Source organism: Emys orbicularis, chromosome 12 (assembly GCF_028017835.1).
Source record: "Emys orbicularis isolate rEmyOrb1 chromosome 12, rEmyOrb1.hap1, whole genome shotgun sequence".
NCBI lineage: Eukaryota > Metazoa > Chordata > Testudines > Emydidae > Emys > Emys orbicularis.
The window spans coordinates 57386-84617 of NC_088694.1; the positions used below are offsets into that span (position 1 = coordinate 57386).

The 27232-nt window shown below is 43.4% G+C and overlaps 1 protein-coding gene across 1 annotated transcript; it reads left to right on the forward strand.

Annotated features, from left to right (window-relative positions):
- The first annotated feature begins 4167 nt into the window (after nucleotides 1-4167).
- Nucleotides 4168-26789, forward strand: LOC135886894 (protein-glutamine gamma-glutamyltransferase E-like). The gene is made up of 13 exons (XM_065414671.1): nucleotides 4168-4174; nucleotides 5182-5355; nucleotides 5597-5836; nucleotides 14227-14345; nucleotides 16592-16720; nucleotides 16893-17073; nucleotides 17616-17751; nucleotides 20091-20194; nucleotides 20285-20527; nucleotides 22794-23111; nucleotides 23939-24102; nucleotides 25193-25317; nucleotides 26636-26789. The coding sequence occupies exons 1-13, from the start codon at nucleotides 4168-4170 to the stop codon at nucleotides 26787-26789; spliced, it is 2094 nt and encodes a 697-aa protein (XP_065270743.1).
- Nucleotides 26790-27232: the final 443 nt, after the last annotated feature.

The window sequence follows — 27232 nt, forward strand, 5'->3', positions numbered from 1 at the left end:
TATACCATGATTTTTCAGTCGCAGAGCATGAGCCCAAGTTAGCTGACTTGGCCATCTGTGGGGGGTTTTTATCGCTGTGTTGCCATAGCCATGAGCAGTAATGAGTGGATGAATCAGAGGCAGCTGTCAAGGCTCTGACTCACCTTACACCAGTGTAACCCAGAAATCAATTAAGTTGCACTTACATAAGTGAGAGGAGAATCGTGTCCTTTATGAGCTGTAATGGAAGTTCCAAGGGAGTTTGAGAAGCCAAAGAGCTGGACACTTACCACTGCCAACAAATTAAGAGATTAGTTTTTAAATTAAAAATTCAATTTGGGATACTGAATGGCCCCAAAGGATTGAGTGGCATCTGCAGTGGAAATCACATGACTTTCCTCTTTGTAATGATGAATAACAAGGCTACACTAAAAAGAGGTGCAACCTGGGTATCTTAATGAAAGAGAGGGTGGAGGAACTTGAACGATAGATGAAATCACTGTGGGGAAAAAAAATCAAAGTCAAACCAGACAGAATTTGAAAGAAGACACAACCAGGACCCTTCAGGATGAGTTCACGTGACTCAGTTACGGAGGAGGAGAAAGACATAATGGCAACCAGGAAGAACAGTAAATGCAAAAGCCATTAATACCGACTTCCAACCTTATCAGGGATAGATTATTTTATGCTTAAAAGCACAAGTCTGGAAGCCAGGAGGCCTCTACTCTATTCCCAGCTCTGCCACAGATTCACCGTGTAACCCTGGGCAAGTCATTTAGCCTCCCCGTGTCTCAGTTTCCCTATTCTGTAAATATTATAATGCTTCCTTATCTCACTAGACAATTGTGAGGACTAATTAATTATTCTGAATTGGTTTCAGAACCTTGGATGGAAGAGGTTAAAGCAGTGCAAAATAATAGCAGAAGCATTGACCACAATAGATTTTATGCCCTTGAGAAGAAGAGCTGCTCAAGCACTTCTGGCTGTGCACTCCATAGTCAAGATCCTGACCCAAGATATCTGTGACCCAGATAAACAGAACAGCACAGTATAGCATGCTGCTTTCTGCAGACCAGGCAGGGGGAGAAAAATGGTGGGATATATCCTTCAGAATGCCCACTGTACTTTATAGGAACAAGTGACTAAAATAAAGGAGGACTGGATAAGATTAAGATCAGGCACAGAGGCACCACCACGAGGAGTGATATAAATACCTAGATTGATTAGACAGTCTGGACAGAACCTGGGAAGATGAAGGGAATATTCAGAGAGACTTTAAATAGCAACTGGGAAGGGGGAGTTGATACTGGAGACAGCGTGTACTCATTTGTGGAGGAGAGTTGGAGATTCATGAAGTAGTGGAGACTCCTGTGATATAGAAATGACTCTACAGATCAGTTTGGCTATGTTTACACTAACACTTTTGTTGGTATAACTTACATCACTCAGGGGTGTGAAAAACGAACCCCTGAGTGACGTAAGTTACACTGACAGAAGTGCTGGTGTGGACAGCGCTATGTCGGCAGAAGACACTCTCCCATCGACACAGCTATCACCGCTCATTGCGGGTGGTTTAATTGTGCCAACAGGAGAGCTCTCTGTGCTGCTGTAAGGTCTCTAGTGTAGACATAGCATTTGTCTCCACTTAAGCAGAAAAATTACCTCTTGGATTCACAGCTGGCAAGATTTGTTTAAAGAGCTTTAAACTAGGCAAGATGGGGGGAAAGGGAGAGCTTTTGTCTTTGTGTCTTATGTACTTCCAAGACACAAAGTAAGGCAGAAGTTGGGTTGTTTTATTTTTAATCTTCTGTTTCACAAGTGTTAACATACTTGAATGTCTTTACACAAATGCAAACAGTATGGGAAATAAATAAGGAGAAAGATTGAAACATCATGATTCTCATTACTGGAACATCTAGGGATAGAGAGAGGAGAGGGACAGAAAGGGAGAGGAGATGGACTGGATGGAATTTACAATGGCAGCAGTAAAGCGTTGTGGTGAAATTCTCTGAGTTATGAAACAAGGAAAGAGGTACATAGAACAGCATCTTCAGAGCCCCACAACTGGAGGAAAGCAGGAACAAAACACTCTGAACCATTGTTGATAATGAGAGGGTGGAGCTGAGGTAAGAAAAATGACTGTAACTTAATGAACACTCTGAGTAGGAAGACAGTCGTGTTCCAGAGGGATTACAGAAAGCAACTACCGATGCTTTAGAGTGGTGAGTGACTGAAGGCACGGGATGGCTGTTGTCTGTTTCTGATTGGGGCTGGGTTGTTGTTTTTTTTGTTTAAAATTTTTTTAGTGTCTTCGTGAACACCACAGTTGGTGTTCTACAGTTGTCAATGAGGTGGATGGAGCTGAGGCAGAAAAATGTTATGTGACTTAATGAACAATGTGAATAACAAACAGAAAGATTGAAAAATAAGAATCATATTCCAGAAACAGTATGGAAACTGGTGAAGGCACTACACTTCAAGTAATGAGTGCCTCAAAGTCAGAACTGGTTGATGGCTGTTTGTCATTAGGGCTAGGTGTTGGGTCCAGGTAAACGTCAGAGTCTGTGGCCCTGGTGGATACAAAGAAGGGTGAATCTAAGGTGAGGAGGGGGGGAAATGACTGAACTCCATGAGCAGCAATCAAATGAGCTCAAGGGAGTTCCCAGCGGGAGTTCTGAGTCTGAACAGCCTGGCTCTGACCACTTACAAAAAAGGGAGCAATCTTTGAAATCAAAATGTCAGTGGAGATACAGAATAGTCACAACAGAGCCATGCTTCCTGATGAGGAAAGTGGGCAATGTTCCTCTTTCTGAATCAAATCCAGAGGGCTACCCTGAATGCTGAAACTTGGTTCCTTTTTGGAGGATGAAGTAGAAAGTTTCAAACATCAGAGGGGTAGCCGTGTTAGTCTGAATCTGTAAAAAGCAACAGAGGGTCCTGTGGCACCTTTAAGACTAACAGAAGTATTGGGAGCATAAGCTTTCGTGGGTAAGTGAGGTTCTTACCCACGAAAGCTTATGCTCCCAATACTTCTGTTAGTCTTAAAGGTGCCACAGGACCCTCTGTTGCTTTTTAAAGTTTCAAACAGTAGTTGAAACTATAGGAATATTAATTTTTATTGATCTAAGGGTTACAGTACTGATAAATAAAGAAAACTGCCCTCAACTTTTGAAGCCTCCTGGTTTCCTCCATATTCAAATGGTTCTGCATTTTCTGAGTTCTAATCTACATCATCAGGTTGGGGCTCCCACTGGGAAATATGAAGTTAGCACCTTCCACTAAGGGAGATTCTCAACCATGGAGATATTTAAACAAGGAGATTTCTAAAAACAGTTTTGGGAAATCATTTTAATAAGGTCTAACCTAGTCATTTAGTTATGACCTTTGCCAGGAAAATAACTACTGGGGTTTGTTCTGTTTTTTCCTAGGTTTTACTTTTTGAAACTAAAAACCAGACAGCTTTCTTGTTAAGTCTTTAATGAGAGCTGAGAAAAGGCTGTTGGAACTGACAGGAGCCATTTCCCCACAAAAAATACTTTATTCCTTGTCTCTAGAAGGGGTTGCATATTGCAATGATGGGTGCTATCCAAATACGAGACAGAAAATTGGAGTGACAATTTCTAATTATTCCCAGAGCAGATACAAACACAGACAGAGTAGCAAATAGCTATAAACTTGCTCTAGGTGAAAATTCAGCATTGTACAGAGAAAGTAGCTTTTTGCAAACAATATATATATTGCTGCTGCTGCTAAACAAACAAAAAAAAGAAGTCACTCTTCAAGCAAGAAGTGACCCTGAGTTCCATATGGCTCATATACTCCCACTCACTATTTCCTCATCCCTAAATGTGATTTATTCATGGCATACCTAGGATTCCCGGTAAGAAGTCCTACTTGTCATGGGTATCTAAGCAAATGTACTTCGTCTGAGTAAACAAGTTCAGCATCTCTTCCCACAGTTACACCCCATGTTAAGCAGGAAAATTGGCATTAAACTGACATAAATTATAGGAACTGGCTAATTGTATTTGACAAGTCTACAGGGATCAATTACAACTGCCAAGTACCTCACCCATCTCTCTTGAATTTCAGATGACAGAAGCAGACTTTGATCTTTATTATTAATGTGGATGAGATTTCCCTGAGGAATTAAGTAGAAGATATATACAGTTCATACACACACACAGAATGGCAGGTGAGTTCAATGTGTAATCTGAGTGCTCATCAGCATATTAATCATGTCCTTAAAAGTGTTTTCTTAAGAGGCATTTATTGGAAGTGTCTGCATAGATTGCTTATTTCAGAGGGCAGTTTTGCATTGTAATTTACAATTGCACTGCATTTTAATGTTGTTTTGTTATTACTGTCAGCTGTATTTGTGATCCTGTAGATTGTATGTAGAAACTAGGGTTTCAACTTACTGCTGCCATCCACCTTGTGTAATCATTTATACAAGTGCAAAGTGTGTGTAAAATACTACAAATCTGAATAGTAGCATTTTATACCTACTTTGCACTAGTGTAAATGACTATTCAAGGTGGAGGGCAATAGTGAATTGGGTCCTAAGAAGAAGACTTCATCTTCTAATTAGCGAGATGAAAGAAATCTGTCCAACCCAGTTTTAAAAAATCCTAGGTTTCCCTCAGGAGACTATTCTGCAGTCTGTCGAGTTTTCCCAGCTATTCAGCCTAAATTATGTTCTAAATTCAACCTCTTTATGTAATCCGATTACTCCTTGTTATACCCCACTAACCCTTCCTTCATTTTTAATATTGACGGTCCATCATCCTGTCCCCCTTTTTACCCCAGTTAGACAGATTCCTAGCTCTTCAGAGACTAGTGTCCACTCTAATTTCTGCTGCCTTGTCTGAAATGCCACCTGCCCATCCTTGTAAAGTGTGATAATGACATAGCAATACTTTTCTTTTAATGACTTCATTATATGAAATGTGGAAGTTCATTATATCATGTGAGATGAATGTAACAGAACACAACACAACAAGCTCTTCAAGCCCTCATTAACCATTGGGCTTAGGTAAGGTACTAAACAGTCTTCTCTTCAGTCCAACAATCCTCCAGCAGCAAAATCCCTGCACCTGTGACTTCTCCAGCCTCAGGGAGGTCCCTGCTGCGTGACTGACTTCTGCCTCTGGGAATTAAATATACTGGCTATTTCTTCAGCTCTTCTCTCTTATTTTACAGATCTCACACCAACACAAATCAGCTGGCATCCTAAAGCCAACACTAGTGCACACCATACTGACAGATATGCCCGCGCAGAGCTGACTGTGAGGAGAGGGCAGGTCTTCACTATCACCCTGTGGTTCAACAGGCCATGGCAGACGGGGGACAACTTAGCATTCGTCACAGAAATAGGTAACTCCTACAGATACCCCACTAATCCCCCCTCACAGAGGATTAATCTTTCCCCATTTCAGCTCCCCTCTCATCCCACTCAGAAAAGTTATTTCCCCTCACTCATTTCACTTATGTAACAGTGTGTCTCTAATATGCTCATTGTAAGTGTGAGATCTGTATCAGTGCGGACCTCTGTCTATGACCCACAAACAAATACCCATTCTTAGTAAACACTGCTGTCTGTTGTTCTCTCTGCCAGGGCCAGCCCCTTCACAGGCACATCACACCAAGGCCATCTTTAACCTCTCTGAGGCGGGGGCTAGTGGCTGGACTGCAGTTCAAGGACCCAGTGAGTCCGGCTACATGAATTTCTCAATATCCAGCCCAGCTAATGCAGTCATTGGACGTTACAAACTGAGCCTCCAGATCACCTCTGGCAACAAGGTCTCCTCCAAGTTCCTGGGGCATTTTGTACTGCTCTTTAACCCTTGGTGTTCAGGTAGGAACTGAGATATTTGCTCTTCAAGGTATTAATTAAATTTTATTGCTTTCACAGCATGCACAATGAGCTCATGGCTCAGCCCTGCTCATTTAGAGTTATCGCAGGTAGCAAATTCAGCTATTTTTAAAATTTTAAATATTTGTTTTGACTACAAAAAATATCCAACCTCTGCATGGGTGGCAAGTTCTAACTGTACCAGTGAAATATCCAGCTGTGCCAGGTGGCCCTGTAGGATGTTTCTAGGGGATCCAGAACACCTGATTTCCACAGCCAAGAGAATGGTTAAAATCTACTGAAAAAATGCTTGTACATGCCAAGGCCTGAGTTAGAGGCACTGTGATTTCTTGTAGAAGTTAATACTCTCACATACTCCTAAATCTAAGTGAAGAGCCCAGCACTTCCTCCTACATCCTTCACAGACGGTGCTGGCCAGGTGAAGGCTGGGCCAGTCAGAATTCCCATATCCCTGGAAGGTGTGTGACATGAAGGAGGCCAGGGTCCTGTGCTTCCCCACTTCTTTCACAGTGGATTGGGAAGGGTACAGCTCTGCTTCTCCCATTTTGCACCTCTGTAGAAATGAAGAGCCCTGAGATCAGGTCTTGGCAAATAAGTGATGATGGAACTGTAAAATTTAAGGCTTGAGTTAGGCTCCTAATTTTAATGGAATTATCCCTAACCACCCAAGCCACTAACCCCCAGTGTAAAGGGAGAGGAACAAGAGACATGACTGCAGAATTAGCAACCGCTTCCTCCTCTAATTACAGAGCAGCAGCCATCATATCAGTAATTAGGGATCTGAGTCAGAGGCCACCCCAATGAATGAGTCAAGATCAAAAACCCTACTAATTAGCTAAGAATGCCTTGCAAGGCACCATAATAATAATTAATGAATAATACTTAGGACACAGAGGCTGTGTCTATGCAGAATTTCCCAGGGAAATGGCTTCTGCGCAGCTACCTGAAACACTACCTGCTAGGTAAGCATCTGGACTGGTGGAAATAAATCTGCAGATACAGAACAACCCGTTTGCCTGCAGTGCAGACACTGTGGCGAGCCACTGCTCAAAGTGGGGCACTGGGACAGCACTGGTGGTGGCAGGTCGAGTCTCATTTTTGCTGGTTGAAAATGGAAATATGGTGAGGAAAAAAATGTGGCTCTCCCATTTCTGTTGTCCCAGTTTAAACTCTGGGGTTTGGAAGATCAGCTCCCCAAATCAGGGTATCAGAGGATTCCGAGGCAATGGCCAGATAAGGGAGAGAGCCCTAACATCAGGCAGCATGACTATTATCTGGCTACCTAATATTCTACCCTGTGTAACAACAACTCCCTGATGCCAACACAGAGAAGGGCTTCTGCCTGTGGCTGGGCGATACCACTGAAGCAAGTACCACTACTGAGAGGAAGTGGAAAAGGAAGAGCCTCAAAATTCAAAACAGATTTTGTTTGTTCTTGTTTTAGTCTCTGTAACTGAAGTGCTGAGATGCCAGGAAGAGAGGCACAATGGAAATGAGTAACTAACAGTCACACTCCAGGCAGGTGCTCACAAAATCCCTGCCCTAAGCACAAGAGCTGTCTGAGCCACTCTATGTGAACAATTTATCCCCAGCAAACACAGCCCATTTCAGTTTGTGATGCATAGATCACTCCTTGGCACAGCTTGCAAGACCTTACACCCACCTTGATGGCATTTGTGTTTATCTACAACAGGGGTCGGCAACCTTTCAGAAGTGGTGTGCCGAGTCTTCATTTATTCACTCTAATTTAAGGTTTCGCGTGCCAGTAATACATGTTAACGTTTTTAGAAGGTCTCATTCTAGAAGTCTATAATATATAACTAAACTATTGTTGTATGTAAAGTAAATAAGGTTTTTAAAATGTTTAAGAAGCTTCATTTAAAATTAAATTAAAATGCAGAGCCCCCCGGACTGGTGGCCGGGACTCAGGCAGTGTGAGTGCCACTGAAAATCAGCTTGCATGCCACCTTCGGCACGCGGGCCATAGGTTGCCTATCCCTGATCTACAACGTGAGAACTGTTGGACCTCATATCTGATCAATTTCAAAATTTCTGGGAATGTTTTAGGTATCAGTGGGCAGAACCCTATTGATTCGGGGTTGGGGAAAGGGGGGAGATTGGAAAAACTGAAAGGGGGAAAATGGGAGACATGCCATCCCTGCAATCTGTTTATCACAGACACGGACTCAAGCACCTCTGTAACTGTCTGTTCATGGAAGAGCTGGTTGATGGCGCCCATTAACATCTGCCAGCAGAACAATACTAACTAACTCTGCTCTACCCTAACTCTGCTCTACCCAGCCTCCCAATAGTGGTGAATATGTGAAAATCCTGAATGGTGGGGTGATGAGAAGAATGGGAAAAGGTGGACATATAGAGCCCCTAGCATAAAGGCTATGTGGGGGGAGAGGGAACGGGGGACATACTCCCTGGGCAAAAGTGGGAATATGGGAGAATGGGGAACAGAGGTGGACACATGCAAGGGAGAAGGGGGATCCTGCTGTAGAAGAGGGCACACTGAAACCCTAGCAAATGGGAGTGGGGGACCATGGTATGGAGAAAGTGGTGCACAGAGAGCCCCTGGCTTAGGGGGTAGGGAGAATGGAGTGGAAATGGGTGGCATAGAGCCACTGACAGGAAGGAATTGAGGGGTACACACAACCCCACCAGAGGGGCTATTTGGTTAGTTGCAGGGAGTCCCTGAAATAGATGGGTGTAGGATGGTGGCTCACAGGGAGTTTGTGGCAGTAGAATGGAGGGGTGCAAGGAGTCTCTAGTATGTGCAATTAACTTTGCTCCAGCAGCTACAAACCCCTTTACAAAACAATTCTGAATATCAAACTTTTTCCAGCAAACTTTGGCCTCTGGGTGTATTTGATAGTCAGTGTGGGCGACTGGTCTGCCAGGTCAAATGGTACTGTTTTTTACGGGATTGGTTGGTGACAGGTTGGAGGTGGAAGGAGAGGGCACTAGTGCAGAAGGCCACAGGGAGCTGTAGAAGGGCTGGAGATTCCTATGGTGCTAACTTTAGAACTCCATATTGGCAACCAGCAGCAGCCACAGCGCAGTGTACAGCACAGGCTGAAATCAGGGGGTGGGAGCATAGCTGCTCCTACAGATCAGTTTTATTTTTTACATCACTTGCTTTTTCACATTAGTCTCTCTTCACCTTCTACCACCCTCACTCCCCTACAAAGACAACAAAAACATGATACCAATGCCAACACTAATGAGGCAAACGTGCCTGTTTACATATGTGCATTTATGTAAACTATTCCTCAAATATTTGTAAACAGAAAACCATTGTACCAATGCTCACGGAAAAGCAAGCCACAAGGGCCGCAAACAATTCAGAATTTGACTAAGTATTCACACACAAGAAAAGTTCATACCATTTGCCCATCCCTAATTGCCCCATCATTGAGTGCTATTTTAGCGAGCGTGAACACACTAACCTATATTGCCTATTAAAAATGTACATTAGCCATCCTGTGGCTCTTGAAGCCTCAGTGGAAGAACTCTCCAAGTGCCATGCCACTGCTGAGGAGCCATGGTAATATGAGAGTAGACAAGCATACCCCCTTTGGCTGAGACTGGGGCATGGCTGAGGTTCTGTCCAAACAGGACTGAGGTGTTGTTGGTTGTCTGAGGAAGCAACTGAAGGATATAATTTCTGCTTCTTCATGAAATGTGTGTCCACCATTAGTTCAAATTTGCAATGTAGGGGTCTGATTAGATTAAGTGTTACCAGAAGGTCAGGTAGTAGCAAGGCAACAGCCATCAGGCAATAACAAGGACTTTTACATTTACATATGGCCAGGAGACTATTTCTCTGAATGTAGATCTTGCAGCTGTCATCCAGGCCTTTGTCACCTTGAGGTTAGATTACCTCACCACACATTATGGCTATGTCTACACTACAGACCTTACAGTGGCACAGCTGTATGGTTGCAGCTGCTCTGCTGTAAGGTTTCCCGTGTAGCCTCTCTATGCCAACAGGAGAGAGCTCTCCTGTCAGCACAATTAACCCACCCCCAATAAGCGGCGTTACTTGCTTGCCCACCGACATAGCGCTGTCCATACTGGCGCATCTGTCGGTGTAACTTATGTCAGGCAGGGGTGTGTGTTTTTCACACCCTGACCAACAAAAGTTTTACTGACAAAAGTGCTAGTATAGACATAGCCTATATGGGTTATACCTTAAACCCACTTGGAAACTGAGGCCATTGTAGAATTCAGCAGCTCAGTCATTAAAGCAGAGTATCATGCAGTGAAGCACAGTACTCCAGTGCTCTGTGATCTGTTCTGGTTGTCTACTGTTTTTGTGGTGGAAGTAAACGTGTTGGAATCAATCTATACATCCACAAATAGCTTAAACACTACCTTAGAGATGCCTCTCCCAGGCTATACTGCTGCAGTTGCAATCAACAGAGACTCACAAGTTGGAGCCCCTTGGTATAAATGAAAAGAGCTTCTGGCAAGGTGTTCTTTGTGAAGCCCCCTCAACTTTTCAAATTGTTCCCCCTCCTGGTCCTAAAACAGCCCCAGACTTTCAGGACATGCTTCAAAGCTCACACCTATTTGATAAAGGTGGGGAGAATCATGAGGGTGGGAAAGAATTGGAAAAGGTGAGGATTCTTGTAGTCTATTTTAACTGGTTTGCTGAGGGTCAAGGGAGAAGGGATTCCTGCTTAGTCATAATGAAGGGAAGGGAACTTTTTATATGGGTTTTAAGTTATGTTAAGAACAGGAGTACTTGTGGCACCTTAGAGACTAACAAATTTATTAGAGCATAAGCTTTCGTGGGCTACAACCCACTTCGAAAGCTTATGCTCTAATAAATTTGTTAGTCTCTAAGGTGCCACAAGTTCTCCTGTTCTTTTTGCGGATACAGACTAACACGGCTGCTACTCTGAAACCTGAAGTTATGTTAAGGATACTTCTAATGAATGGAAAGATGGTCTTTATATTTGCATAAATTTAAATAAATCAATATGTGGAGGGCTGGCTTTATAACAGTCATATATGGCAGCAAAATATTAGACACAAAATGTTCACTAATTATCTGGGTGACTGCAAAAAGACAGGGAGATTTGGTTTACACTGTGCATATGCTCAACAGGGAGGAAAAAGTTGGGAAGCAGTAATGATGAAAAAAGACCTCAGGTTGATAGTAGACATCAAATGAGATATGAATTGTTGCACTTTGGCTGCAAAATAAAAACACAACCCTAAACATGTGCATGCACACACACACCCTTTCCCCATCCTCTCCCCACGTGCAGAGATATCACATCACAGAAAGGTCGTCATCACTCTGCATGTAGATTGTTAGCACCACTCTGCATGATTATACATCAGCACTCTCTACAAAAAGGGTTAATACTTGACCAAGTCTAGTGTAATTATAGCTGGAATGCGGGAGAGGGCTGGGACAGGGGATTGGGGTGCAGGAGGGGGTGCAGGCTCTGGGAAGGAGTTTGGGTGTGGGTGGGAGCTCAGGGCTGGGACGGGGGTTGGGGTGCAGGCTCTGGGAGGGAGTTTGGGTGCTGGAGGGGGTTCCGACCTCGGGCAGGGGTTTGCAGTGCAGGAGGAGGCTCAGGGTTGGGGCAGGGGGTTGGGGTGCGGGAGGGGGTTTGAGGTGCAGGCTCTGGGTGGTGGTACTTACCTCAGGCGGCTCCCAGAAGCGGCCGGCAGGTCCAGCTCGTAGGCAGGGAGGCCGGGGGCTCTGTACGCCACTGCCGCAGCTCCCATTGGCTGTGATTCTCGGCCAATGGGAGCTGCGGAGCTGGCGCTCAGGGCAGGGGCAGCATTCAGAGCCCCTGTGGCCACTCATGTGTCTAGGAGCTGGACATGCCAGCTGCTTCCAGGAGCTGCAGGGAACCTGCTTTAGCCCCACTGCACTGCTGACTGTACTTTTAGCAGCCCGGTCAGTACTGCTGACCGGAGCAGCCAGGGTCCCTTGTTGACCGGGCATTCCGGTCGAAAACTGGATGCCTGGCAACCCTAATGTTGTATGCAAGGATATAATCAAGGAGCCATTGATTGAAGTGAAATTAACAGAGGAAACATTGAGGCTGGGTCTACACCTAAAATTTAGGTTGTCCTAGCTACATCGCTATGAAAAATTTCATGCCCTGTGCAATGTAGTTAAGTTGATCTAACTCCCCACTGTAGACACACCAGGCAGACAGAAGAATTCCTCTGTCAGTCTAACTACCACCTCTCAAGGGAGTGGATTTACCATAGTGACAGGAAACCCCTGTCACCGTAGTCAGTGTCCATACTATAGTTGTGTAGCTGCAGCTGTGGCACTGTAGCACTGGTAGTGTAGCCTTACTCTCAAACTGGATATCAGAGTAAAACAATTCTGACACTGACGTGTCTCAGGCAGGGGGAGTCCCAGTGCTGGGATTTTTAAAATTCGACTGGACAAATCACTAGGAAATGTACAATAGGGAACAATCCTGCCCTGAAAATAATACAGGGTGAATTATTTATCAGGTCTTTTCCCTCCCTAATTTCTACAACAAGGCAGACGAATCCAAAGAAGCAACTTGGGCTCTTTTTCTGCATCTTCACTGCTGCAATGTACAGTGAACTCTAAGGTGCAACATGAAAATCTGGGATAGTCCCAATCAACTTGAGTTATTTTTATTAATTTTCTCCCGCCATATACTGGACAACATACTCACACTGAACTGTCCAGATTCAGGGATACATAACAATGAGATGTGCTCTTCCTGCTAATAGATCCACTTACTCAGAAAGGCCAAAAAACAACCATGGCTTTGGCTGAAGTTTATCATCAGTGTTGTTGCCAAAGAGGCCTAGAGCTCACAGAATGCCACACAGGTTACATCAAAGGAATGAAAAAGGTTTACCTGGCTTTGAGCTTATTGAACTAATTTAGAATGTGCCCTCTTGAAATGAATGGAAATCTCTCTAGGTATGACCTATTTTCATAACCAGTTTTTATCATTGCCTAAAGTAGTTTTTAACCACATACTTGCTAGCCGATATAGCAAATAAGAAATGTGCTTGTTAGATAAAATGTGATTGACTCTGCTATTTGAATAGCAAGTTATGAAACTGTACCCAAAACAGAAAGAAAGAAAGAAAGAAAGAAAGAAAGAAAGAAGTAGACATGATGGTGTGACGAAGTGGGAATGTTCTTAATGTTTTCTCTGAATACTGTGTGGGTGCTTCAGTTTCCCCTATGCCTTTCTTAAGTATCTAGGTGGTGGGATAAGGGTGTGTGATTGTTGCAGAGCCTTAGAGGGCCAGTGTGATGCTGTCTGCACAGAGAATGGCCGACACCCTGTCTCCTGGCAACTGATGGCCTGGGCCCCTCCCCTGCAAAGGTGCCAATTGAAGGTGTTGGAGAACAAAGAGATCAGGTGGCCTCCTGGCCCAGGAAAGAGACAAAAGCCAGAGGAGGGGCTGGAGGGGGTTTCAGTTTGGAGCTGGCTGGGGAAAGAGAGGGAGGCCCAGACCCGGGGTCTGGCTTCCCTGGCCCCAAGATGGACCTGACTTAGAGGTCCGGTTTCTGCATCTACAAGCTCTGTTTTGGACTGTGTTCTTGTCGTCTAATAAACTTTCTGTTTTACTGGCTGGCTGAGAGTCACGTCTGACTGCGGAGGTGGGGTGCAGGGCCCTTTGGCTTCCCCAGGAACCCCACCTGTGCGGACTCACTGTGGGAAGCGCACGGTGTGAGAAGGGCATGCTGAATGCTCCGAGGTCAGACCCAGGAAGGTTGAAGCAGTGTAAGCTTATTGCCCTGGAGACAGTATACTCACAGGGAGGAGGTATGCTCCCCCAGAGTCCTGACTGGCTTCGTATGGAGTAGTTCCAGAGCATCCCACTTCTGACTGAAAGAAATAGGTAGACATGATGGAGTGAAGCTTTGCATAGTTATGCAAAGAGAAATAATGGAAAATGACTCACAGATGAGCTTTATACTGCCCATAGATTGGAAATGTATGGGGGAGAGGGAGGAGAAACATGAATCTTGCAGGTGTACAGGAAATGTTAACCACAGAAATGACATTAACATATGACTGGATAATGTAAATATGTAACGAACTGCAAAATGTAATGGGCAAGTAAAATACTGTAAACAAGCAAGATATAAAAATCCAGGATCAAGAGAGAGAAAGTTGGAACATAAGTGAGCTGCAACCTCTCTCCCTGGACTTGGTCAAGTATTAACCCTTTTTGTAGAGAGTGCTGATTAATCTTTGATGTATACTCATTGATTAATACATTGATTGAGCTTGGTTATGTGACCTCTCAATCAATAAGCTACACTGAACCCTCTTACAATGTCCTCAGTTATAGGTGCAACAGCACATCTAACTTTGTGCTTTCAGGTGATGATGTCCACATAGCTAACGAAGATGCAAGACAGGAATATGTTCTGGATGAAAATGGAATCATCTTTATCGGAAATGCCAACTATATTGAAGCTAGAGGATGGTACTATGGACAGGTAAGAACATAAGAATGTCCATACTGGGACAGAACAATGGTCCATCTAGCCCAGCATCCACTCATCTGACAGCGGATGATGTCAGATGGTTCACAGGGAATGAACAGAACAGAGCAATCTTCAAGCAATCCAATCCCTTTTGTCCAGTCCCAGCATCTGGCAGTCCAAGGCTTATGGACGGCAACAGCATGGGGTTGCATCCCTGACCATTGTGGCTAATAGCCATTGATGGACCTATCTTCCATGAAAGTATCTAATTCTTTTTTGAACCCTGTTTTACGTTTGGCCTTCACAACATCCCCTGGCAATGAGTTCCACAAGCTGACTGTGTGCTGGGTAATGAAGTACTTCCTTTTGTTTGTTTTAGGTCTCCTGCCTATTAATTTAATCAGGCGACCGCTAGTTGCTGTCTTATGTTAAGGGGTAAACAAGACTTCCTTATTCATGGTCTCCACATCATTCATGATTTTATAGACCTCTATCATATTCCCTCCCACCCATCCTCTCTTTTCCAAGTTGAACAGTCCCAGGCTTTTTAATCTCTCCTCACATGGCACCTGTTCCATACCCTTAATCATTTTTTTGCCCTTCTCTGTACCTTTTCCAATTCTAATATATCTTTTTTGAGATGGGACAACAAGAACTGCACGCAATATTCAAGGTGTGGGCATAACATAGATTTATACAGTGGCATTATGATATTTACTATTTTATTATTTATTCTTTTCCTAATGGTTCCTAACATTGTTAGATTTTTTTGATGGCCACTACACATTGAGTGGATGTTTTCAGAGAACTATCCACAATGACTCCAATATCTCTTTCTTGAATGGTAACACCTAATTTAGACCCCATCATTTTGTATTATAGTTGGGATTATGTTTTCCAATATGCATTACTTTGCCCTTATCAACATTGAATTTCATCTGCCATTTTGTTGCCCAGTCACCTAGTTTTGAGAGATCCCTTTATAACTCTTCACAGTCTTCTTTGGATTTAACTATTTTGAGTAATTTTTTATCATCTGCAGGATTCCCTCTGGAGCCTTTTTTAAAAATTGGCGTCACATTAGCTATCCTTCAGTCATCTGGTACAGAAGCTGATTTAAGTGATAGGTTACATACCACAGTTACTAGTTCTGCAATTGTATCAACTGTAGGAGATGAACTTGGGAACTCAGGTCCTTATCCCACCTTTGATTTCATGTTCTCTTATGCACATTTGTCTCGTTAGTATCTGTACCTGTTTATTTAGGGCAGTATGAGGGGAGTCAGGATATTTGCTTTATTTCCAAGAATATCTTATGCTTCTGACCATGATTTTATGTATGACAATTCTGCTGTTCAGTGCAGCTATAAGGAGGACAAAGGAACCCAATCCAATATTAATGAGTGCGCTTAGCATCAAGCACAGGCAGAAGTTTTGCCTGAGAGGAAGGTACATAGCTAAGCACCTCATTAGCAAACTGAGGATAATACTTATACATGTATCTTATCAGACACCCATTCTTCACTCACTCACTCAAGAGAGCAGGGTGAAAAAGGGATGGAGTGTAAGTCAGCAGGAGTAAAGGAAGCTGGTGTGGTGGGGAATTAAACCTTGCATTCATTGCAGAGGATTACATCCTGAGTTTAAAACTCTGAGTAGCCTCAGCTCACGCTTTCACTGGAGGACAATAATGTTGCCCTCCCTGCAGTGCACCACACAAGAACTTGCAGGAAGGGACAGGAATATTCTATTTCCTTGGGCTTTATCAGTTTGCTTGACTTAGTTTGTAAAGTCTTTGAGGCAAGGACTTTCTCTGTGTTATATGTTTATGTAGTGCCAAGCACCAAGGTGCCCTGATCCAGATTAGAGCCCGTAGGATACAAATACAAATTTAATCAATACAATAATTTGCCTTGCTTGAATTACCTTTGGAGCAATACAGTTCTACTGTACCAGTTCATCCCTGGTGTAACTCCATTGAAACAAACAGTTACCAGGATGAATTTGGCTTATTTTGATTATACCATACTTCTCCAGTCTGGTGTCCATGTGCAAGGCCTCCGTTATGTCCCTTCACTTAGCCAGCACAGCAGCTGTGTGCGCTGCACTCCAGCCAGAGGGCTTTGTGTACCTACAGTCCCAGTACCATCTTTGTGTTTGGATTTCTCAGAAAGAGGAAGCTGCTGGGGAGTTTATCTTCGAATTCTGTTTGAAAAATTAACTCTCTCTTTACAAGGCTTTGTCTCTTCTGGTTACAGTTCCAAGATGACATTCTAAATATCTGCCTTACTATGCTGGATCTGAGCCTGTACTGTCGTCAGGACCCAGTCACCGATGTGTTCCGCAGAGGAGATCCTAAATATGTGGGGCGGGTGATCAGTTCAATGGTAAGGAATGGGTTATTTGCTCTTGGTTTCAAACATGTCTACCAGCAAAAAGCAGTAGCTGCATAGTGGAACTCAGCAAAGTCCAACAGAACCATCTGTGTCTGAATAATGTGACTGAAGAACTTGACACAGGACTCCTCCTTTTATTAATTCTGTGTCTCTCATATTTTAGATCAATGGGAATGATGATGATAACGGGGTGCTGGAGGGAAGCTGGAATGACAATTTCGCTGAGCATGAAAACCCATCCAGATGGAATGGTAGTGTGGTGATCCTCAGGAAGTGGCGTCAAGAGAATTACAAGCCTGTCCAGTTCGGCCAGTGCTGGGTTTTTGCAGGCGTGATGTGCACAGGTACATCTTAGAACAAATAATGCTACTGAAATGGAGGTGTCCTGTAACCTCCATCACTTCATGAGCATATGCGTACACTAGAGCTGGAAGGGGTAAATTTCAGCTTGGGGAGACATACCCACGCCAGCTCTGACCAAGCTAGTGCGTTAAAAATAGAAGTTGAGCCCTGGCAGTGCAAGCATCAGGAAGGGGCTAGCCACCCTAAGTACAATCCCATCTGATACCCTAGATACGTACTTAGGGTGGGTAGCCCCTCACACCACTGCATCTACACTTCCTTTGGCATGCTAGCTTGATCAGAGCTAGCATGGGTATGCCTCCTTGAGCTGCAATTTGCACCTTCTAGCTCCAGTGTAGACATACCCTACAAAACACAAAATGACTCACTCAACACTCGGAAACAGCGCTTCAAACACTGAAAATGCTGATTAGTCACAGCCAGTGAATCTAGTCAGTCTGGAGTGGCTGAGAAACAGCGTGTTTAGCATTTAAACATTTGCAATAAAACAGTTGGAGCATTTCTGTATATTTGTGTGTTTCAGTCATGAGATGTTTGGGGATTCCAACTCGTTTGATTTCAAACTTTAATTCTGCCCATGATGCGGATGGAAACCTGAGTATTGATAAATACTATGACAGTGCTGGAAAGAGCCTTAACATCGGCAGAGACTCCTCATGGTAAATATAAAAGCTTCTGTATCTCAGCAACACTTAGGGATAGGGCATCAGTTACCATAAAAGCAATGCTGCTCTGGCCTCTGCCCTAGTAAACACAGCACAACAGCAGCACAGAGCTGAAGGAAATCAGAGAATCTTCATATAAAAAAAATAACCTGATAAAACAGCTTCCAGATTGGAAGGAAACTGTACACTGAGCTACTTTGTTCTTGATTTAACAGTATCTGGTTTTCCTTTGGCGAAACACCCATATGACTTGAAAATTAGCAGTAATTTAAGAAGTTTAAGATTTCATGCACCAAATCTCTCACCCACCAATCTCTAAAAAAAAAAAAATCTTATTCCTGCCCATGCAGTCACGTTTCTGTTTCTCTCATGCTCTTAACCAGTTTACTGCTGTAATGACCTCTTGTCATCACACATTTATGCTTCAGTCTCCTTCACTGGACTCTTGGGTCTCCTCCGGTGAGTAGGTGACCAAAGTTTGTTGCCCAACCTTAAAATTAGGCCTTCCCCGTACGGGAATAAACAACACAAAAACCAGTCCAAAAAACAAGCAACTATCTTCCAACCCTCCCCACGTTCAGTAGTTCTGTCTTGTTGCTAAAATACCAGCTCGTGCCCAGAATTACCAATAGCTAAGTGTTCAAAAATCATGAGTCCGGGCCCAAAAAGTCATGACACTAGTTTAAAAATCATGTTGTGTTGTTGGTTTTAAAAAAATACATTTTGGATTCATTTTCAACTGCCTTCTGGTTTCTGAGCCTTTAGACTACTCACTTCATGTTTTCCAGCTTTTCTCTACAACTAGTTGGGCTAGTTTGTTTTTTTTTAATGAAAGAGGAGATTCTCAAGATTCTCACACAACCACTTGACTCCATCATATAGGGCGTTAAGAAAAACACAGATATCACAAGACTCACCATAAAATTTTAAGAGTTGGCAACATTTCTTGGCTTATTCCTTGCACCAGTAGTCCATTTATTGATGGAGGGCATAACACAGTAGTCTTTTGCCCTCCCTGGATTCAATCAGTGGTCCTTTTGTTCTCACCAGGACTAATTGGTTCCTTACCCTGATAATACAGGATTGAAGGGGATTGGGTCTTCCTCTTTCCTTCCCTTCTGAAATTCCACATCCTGAGGCCCCTGAATAAAATCAGAATTGGAAAAGGTACAGAGAAAGGCAACAAAAATTATTAGGAGTATTGAACAGTTTCCATATGAAGAGAGATTAAAAAGATTGAGACTGTTCAGCTTGGAAGAGAGACAACTAAGAGGGGATATGATAAAAGTCTATAAAATCATGAATGATGTGAAGAAAGTGATATTTATCCCTTCACATAACACAAGAACCATGGGTCACCCAATGAAATTAATAGACACCAGGTATAAAAACAAACAAAAAAAGTACTTTTTCACACAATGCACAGTCAACCTGGGGACTCGTTGCCAAGTGATGTTGCGAGGGCCAAAACTATAACTTGGTTCAAAAAATAATTAGATAAGTTCATGGAGGATAGATCCAACAATGGCTATTAGCCAAGATGGTCAGGGACACAACCCCATGCTCTGGGTGTCCTAAGCCTCTAACAGGGGGATGGATCACTCTATAATTGCCTGTTCTATTCATTCCATCTGAAGTACCTGGCACTGGCCACTGCCAGAAGACATGACAGTGAGCTAGATGACCCAATATGGCCATTCTTATATTCTATGTTCTTAACTGAGCTTGTCAAGCCCCTACCAGTGCTATATTGCCTTTGGGCTTTCTTTTTTGCTCTCACATCTTTCAGGGTCCTTTTTGTGACCTGTCTCTCACAGACTACAGCCCCATTTCTCTCACTCTCTCAACAGAGAACCCCTTCCCCAGGTTTCACCTTCTAGTTCTGCGGGTGCCTCCTCCTCCCTGCAGGTTTCCCTTACAGCCCCTCCTCGGCCAACGTTTACCCAGCTTCCTTAATTGAGAGCCACCCTCCAGGTCATGTTTCCACCTGGAGACTCCCTAACTGAGTTACAAATGCTTTCTTATATAGTCCTAGTAGTCACACGACTACTCTGGGTCACTGTCCCTCCCAGGATGCTCTTTCTTAAAGGCTGAACCCCAGGAATACCCAGATAGTATCATTTTCCCTTAGGGAAGCCATCATGTTCTGTTACAATCCCAAGAGACTCAATGTTACATCTCAGCAACACCTTAAAAGCATCGTACTCCATTCTTGTGCCCAGAATGGTAATATTTAGGTCCTCCGAAGGATCTCTTCATAGTCCCATCATTAGACTGATTGGCTGGATTTTGCCTTTCTTTTGAACTGCACCTCTGTTCATTCTCACCTTCAGGGATTATCATGTCTGGAACGAAGTTTGGTTCATTCGAAGAGACTTGGGAACACCATACAGTGGATGGCAGGTTCTAGATTCAACTCCGCAAGAGCAAAGCAAAGGTAACAGATAAAGTTCCTCTTATGAAATTATGTCCCTTTGCTGAGACTCAAAGTGCCTAATAAGGTTGCTGATTTTTCTTCATGCCCTAGGGATATTTCAGTGCGGTCCTGCTTCTGTCAGAGCCATCAAAGAAGGTGATGTAGACTTGGACTATGACACCCTATTTGTGTTTACGGAGGTGAATGCTGACTGCAACCAATGGATTGTCTACAAAGATGGAACCAGGAAAAAAGTGTATTGTGACACTGAGAGAATTGGCAAGGCCATCAGCACCAAAGCTGTGGGCAGCAATTCCCGTGTGGATGTCACTAACAATTATAAATATCCAGAAGGTAAAGGAAAACTATCACAATTAATTTCCCCTTGGGGTTCTTGGCACTGGAGGGTTAGGACTGGTTGCATATTTTGCTTTAATCACTTCTCTACTTCATTTGGAACAATATTCCTGGCAATACTGTTTTCAGTCTTGCTTCATAAAACAATGGGTAACACGTTCATGGTGTTGTGCGCTGGATAGAATCTTTAGCAGGAAATGCACTGGCCAATATTCTGCAATAAATTGTTTCACAGAGTTGACAGATACATTTTGCCATCCAAAGCAAACCAGCAATTAAAATTTCCTGAAAACTGAAGTCAAAAAAATGATTGTAGAAGACACCACTAATATAATTGAAACTGAGTCCCATCTACACCACCAGCTACATACGAAATCTCTAGACCTCTCTGTGCCACCAAGGCACTGGCTATGTCCAGGTTCCACCCATGCTATTAGCTATGACAGGAACTGGATCCTCGCAGGCAGCCTCATGCACTAGCTACATCCTGAAATTCTGAGGGTTCCACAGGAACATCATTCTGCTTGTTTCCATCAGTCATTAATTCTGCTTTACAACTGGGACAATTCCATGGTTTCACTTTGAATGAGCAAAGTTTAACACGTTAACAACTGTGATATGAGGAGATTCAGATGGGTAAATACTCGTTTCAGTTCCTCAGTCACCCTTCTACCCTATGACTTCACCAGATCCGCCCCACTAGCCCCTTTTCTCCCTTTCCTCATCAGAAAGATGTCACCACCACTCCCCGACACCTCACCCTTCCTCGAAGTGAATCATCCCTCTTTCTCCTTGCCTGCCTACTGTAGCCACGGGCTCATTTCCCCCTCTGACTCCCAGACACTCCTGTGCACATTCACTCTTGGCTGCCCTGTCTCCACCTTGTGGTTCTGGCCTTATAGATGGATGGAGAAGTAGTAATGGGCGTCAAGTTGCATTTATTTATATTTTAACATCCCCAGTCCCCCACAAAACACTGTCTTCTAATTGTGGCCTGTGTAGCCACACGTTCACATCACTTATACCCTGATCCTCCCTCCAAATGTTTGTTACACCCACTTGTTTCATCTTGTCTTAAATACAATTGTTAAGTGATTCAGGTCAGGGACTGTCTTAACAATATGTTTCTACGGCACAGTGGGGCCCTGATCCTGACAGAGGCCTCTGGGGACTACTACAATACACATAACAAACAATAATAGAGCACAGGCAGGACACCAGCATGGTTTCCCCCAGTGGAGAGATGGAGTCAAACCTACGCCCGACAAGAGTCTGAGCCTTTCTGTGCTCCATGCTGCTGTGAACCTCCTTGACTTCCAGCAGCAACAACCCCTCTGAGTAACAAACCCACAGAAAACAGTCAAGGATTTTCATCTGAGGAATGATTTTTAAGGATTAAAACTGTATTAAACTAAATGGAAACAGGTTTAAAAGCTGAGCACGTGTATCATCCCCCACATAGCTTGTATCATAAATGTTGTCATTTGTCTGCATGATAGCTCTGGTATACTGCAATTAGAAGTTTATTTGTCACAAAATACAGTTCAGTTTATTCATGGCATGAAATGCTCATAGGATGAACATTCAGACTGTCAAGAAATGCTGTGCTGAGCTAAGTGGGGGCAACTTTTTTCTGCTAACTGGCTAGCTTCCTGGCTTTTGTGGCTTTAAATCATGCTAATGCTATGACATCAGTGATTTACAGACACATTTTCTGAAGTGGCCACTGATATTGGGTGCTTTAGTGTTTGGATACCTGACTTCAAACACCTGGAATCTGATTTTTCACAAGTGCTGAGCACTTAAAGCATGAACTGAAGTTAATGGGAGCTGGAGATGCTCAGATGAAAGCGTCCTGAGTTGAGCACCTAAAATCAGTGGCCACTTCTGGAAATTTGCTCAGGATGTTTTTAATGCTACTATAAATAGTGTAGAAGTTAGTTATCAGAAGGGCCTGCAGAGTTACAGAGAAAAATCCTATTGCATACTGTGGTGAAAGACAGGAGACAATAGGAGCCCTATGAACCAGCAATTAGCAGGAAGACAATGTGCTTCATTTTAGTGACTGTTATTTCACTGTATCACAAATACGTAGATGTGCAAATCCCAGATCCAGGGAGCTACTATACAAGTGGATCTGCAGGTACCTCAGGTTGGTGGGTAGTGCAGAGCTGATATACTGGACTCTCTTTATAACCTTAACCTAGGGACTGTGTAATGGAGACATGGCTATGAAATTTACTGATGTTTCCCTTTCACCCAGGCTCTCACGAGGAAAGAGAGGTGTATAAAAAGGCCTGTGCTAAGGCACGCGGATCAAACCTCACAGAAAGACTCTCAGAAGCTCCTAATGAGGGATCATCAGAAACAGTTAGAAAACCTGAGGTCTCTGGGGTATTCAAGCTAGTTGAACCCCCTGTGTTTGGCAAAGATATCAACCTAATCTTAATTCTCACCAACCTGTCCTCTGAATATAAACCTGTAAAGGTGAACCTGAGTGCATCAACCATCCTGTACACAAGGAGAGCAGTGGCAGAGATCTTGCAGGCAGCCACATCTATTGATCTTGGTTCTAAAGAAGGTAACAAAATCTGCTTGTCCATCCTTTACTAGCATGATGATTATAGTGTTAAAAAAAAAAAGATGATATCCATAAAAGAATTTCTCTCTGTGGTGGGCTAATGGGTAAGAGTGTTGTAAGACTAGGCTATGTTCTCTCTCTTTCTCAGTCAACCGGGATCACTGAAGAGAATTTAACGGAAGAGGGTGTACATGCAGTAAAAACAAATTAGGATACAGTAAAATTTTCAGCAAAGCTCCATGTCTCCTTAACAAGGTTAGGGTTAATAAAACAAGTGCAAGATATACAGAACTTCTTCACCCCAGAGGGCTGCAGAGGGAGAAGCTATTCTTTTTCCATACATAGCAGAAAAACTGTAAGGAATGAGACAATGAGGAAGGGGATTGGGCTACTCTACAAGGGACCTTGTGATAATTGGACCAATGTTTCACCCAGTCAGCAGAGGTAAAATCTAGAAAAGGATGCATGGAGGGATAAACCAAATGTCTTACCCAGCCAGATGTCAGTAATATAAGGACAGGTATACAATTAAATGTAGAGGGCCAAATTCTGCTTTCAGTTTCACCAGTGTACTCTCTATTGAAGAGAGTAGGGTTAGATTGAGGAAGCAAAATAGAATTTGTACCAGATAGCAGAACTATCTGCAGCAGCCAGCAAGGAGTGATGCAGAGCAGGGGCTTGCAGGCAAGAGATTCATATGGAACCAAACATCCTCTGTCTGTGCCAGCCTGTAAACACATACTACAGAGAAGACTAAAAACAAAGTCACCCGGGGCATCTGTGAAATTACTGGAGTCTGATACTTTCCAAATATGTTTGCATTTCAGAGAAACAGATTCAGTTAAAGATCTCTTATGCCCAGTATGAAAAGTCCCTGACTGATGATAAAAAGATCTTAGTGACTGCCTTGTGTGAAGTCATGCACACACAGGAGGCAAAGATGTTGGTGGAGAAGACCATCACTTTAGAGACTCCAACCATCTTCATCAAGGTAAAGAGCTGTCTCCCTGCTGACCATAATGGAAAGCAAATGGAAGAGTTCTCACAGAGTCCTGTGACTGGAGCTCAGCTCAGAAGATGGGCTGTTTGCCAGAAGCTGGGAACAGGTGACGGGGGATGGATCACTTGATAATTACCTGTTCTGTTCATTCCCCCTGGGGCACCTGGCATTGGCCATGGTCAGAAGACAGGATACTGGGCTAGATGGACCTTTGGTCTGACCCAGTATGGCCATTCTTATGTTCTATTGGGAATTCTAGGATCAAGTGTGAAAATCCAGACCAAGTTTTCCAAAAGTGGCTACTGAGTTCATGTTGCCCAGTTTGAGAACCCTTATGATGTCAAGCTGGGAATGAAAAAATCAGAGGCCACTTTTGAAACTTTGCCCTGACTCTCCGTGTTTATTTACCACTTGTGTTTTCTCTTCTGTAGTACAAATGTAGCCAGGCACTTTCCCTGCCAAGTCACCTTCCAAGTCAAGTGCCATCAGATCATTTGTTTTGGATTAGTTATAAATTTTCCATTCTTACTTTAATTATTGTAGTTTTCTGGCTGCTCTCAAATGACATTGCCCTGTCCTGAAATAGACTTGGGGCCTGAATTCACACTAACATGAAGGCTGATTTATACTGCTTTGCATCTTTAATCACTATCAAGAGCGTGTTCAGTGCTCATTGTACTTCAGAAAATCAGGCAGCAAACTAAAGGACAAACCGATTTAAAAAGACATGTCTGAGTAAATCTGAGACTCGAATCTTTTAAAATATATACATTTCCCTGCCTCCGCTCAACTGCACAGCTAATACAGCCCAGCTTCAGCACCAAGGAAAGGCAGGAAAGGGGAGATGCACATCAACCAGAAGCTAAATTCCATAGTTCTACCTATAGCCCATCCATCCCCTGAAGGAGAAATATGCTCTGCCCACATCAGCATTATGTCTGCCACTCCTTTCCTGGGAGAGTGTCTGACACCTCCTGAAAAGGTTAACACCTTTGGCTGTTCACAAGTAAATGTCCTGCAAAGGGGGGAGGAGAGAGCATAAGAACTGTGAATCATCAGAAATGTTTGTCCCCCCATTTAGATTCCTGCACAGGTTGTGGTGAACAATCCTGTTACCGTAGAGATCTCATATGCCAATCCTCTCCCGGAGCCAGTGAAGGACTGTGTGGTGCTGGTGAAACTGATGAATCAAGAGGTCAAGATAGAGTAAGTAAAAGGGGCGTCATCTGTCCATCACTTTTGATAAAAGACTGACAGAGTCCTGACCTTGGTTTCTTGGTGAGCAAGACTTAGAACACTTACATTCCATCTTCAACGTGCATTTTAAACTAAGGATGAAACTGCAAGTCTTAGGAAATACATATGAAGAACAATGCCCAGATCTGCTGGGTGTGTTCTTCTCAGTGTGCCATCAGGTCTTGAACATGTGACTTTGCGGTTTTCAGTCCATCAGGAATCTTTAGTGCAAGACATGAAATAGAAGTAAAACTTTTGGAGATTTCCCATTTTCAGGTGAAATTAATTTGTTATTCTTGACTTTTCGTTTAAAAAAATTGAAGAGGAAGTGTGGTGGAGCAGGTGGGCGAGTCTTCAGTGCGGCACCTAGAGCAGGGTTTTGTATTTCTGCTTTTAAATGTGTGGGAGCTACTCAGATAGTACAGTGATGAGTCCAAGATACAGTAGATAGATAAAAGCCTGCCATAGCTTTCTTCCTCCCAGCATAAGCAAGCAGGGTTGCTTTGACTTCCCTTAAAATAAATAAATATTGGTGAATGGGACCCTGGGGGAAAATTGTGCCTTTGCAAAGCATGTGAGCAGAATGCCCCATTAATTATTGTTTTGCTGGGCATTGACTTTTTGAGCTTTTCAGTGAGGAATCCACAATGTTCAATATTCCATACTGGGACTAACAGCATGTTTTACCATGAGCTGTTCTGGCTTATGCTTCCTGTGGGAACTATAAAAGTCCCCTTAGTAATCCACAGGGGTCTGTAAAATGAAATTCCACAGAGGGTCCCTGGAAGCTCTTGCCTCTGAATTACCAGCCCAGTTCAGGGGAAAGAAAACAAACTCCTCCACACGTCTGCCCCTAGGCGATGATGATGGGGTGTCAGGAACACAGGTGCCTGGAAACTGGGGGGGAGGAGGAAGGGGCTCTTGACAATATGAGTTTTTGCCCATTTTGAGGACCCAAATCAACAATCTCAAAATTGGACAGTTGACAGCTCTGTATTGCATCTAAATATGGAGATGTGCAGTAGCACTGTCCGCCCTCTCATCTCTTTCCCTTTATAAATCTAGCATTTCTTATTGCTTCCTGATTCACACAAGTGCCTTGAGTCCCAACTAATTCCCAGGAAACAGGGCTGGCCCTCAGATACTTCAAATTGTCTCTTTGGTGTGACAGTTATAGGTGGCTTTGCTTTTCCTTTCCAATTTAGCTTGTTCCTTGGGCCTCTCTGGGATACATAATAGGAGAGTTTCCTATCTGAGCCTGAACTCACTGATGTTTTCTTTGTTTTAGTGTGGCAGCACTGGCACCCAGGGAGCGATCAAAGATTTACTTTGAATTCACACCCCACAGAAGCGGTGCGATGCAGCTGCAGGTGGACTTCTCTTGTGACAAGTTTGCCTATGTTAAGGGCTTTGAGACCATCGATGTGGCCCTTGGTCAGTGATTCAGTTGCAATAGTTGTAATGGCTCTGATCACGGAGCCAATCCCCTATTTCTACACTAGCATTAAAAAGCATTTTTCCCTGCACAATGATAGTGATGACTGTAAATTAGTACATTTTCATTCTGAATGTCCTTGTGAAGTGCAATGCAGGAAAATAGCTCATCTCTCTGCATTACAACAACAGGATGACTTCTCTTGCTTCCACAATATTTCCTTGTCTAATCTCAAATATCTGTATTTCTGTTTCTTTTTCACCTCTCTACTCTGCAACTCTTCTCCTAGAACAAATGCAACAACATAAAGTACAGCCTGTAGGATATTCTCCTGCCTCAAGTGAATTGAGAGTGACAGAGTTAAACAACGATACTATTACAATATTCCTAAGGGGATGGGGGTTGTATTTGCTTCAGTGTTTTATTGACTTTATATATTGACTCTTGGCG

What these genes read in the sequence shown, in the direction of transcription:
- LOC135886894 (XM_065414671.1), top strand. An exon ending in AGCATTCGTCACAGAAATAG is followed by an intron (nt 5,356 to 5,596) that starts GTAACTCCTACA and finishes TCTCTCTGCCAG; the next exon opens with GGCCAGCCCCTTCACAGGCA. An exon ending in CTCCAACCATCTTCATCAAG is followed by an intron (nt 24,103 to 25,192) that starts GTAAAGAGCTGT and finishes CCCCCCATTTAG; the next exon opens with ATTCCTGCACAGGTTGTGGT.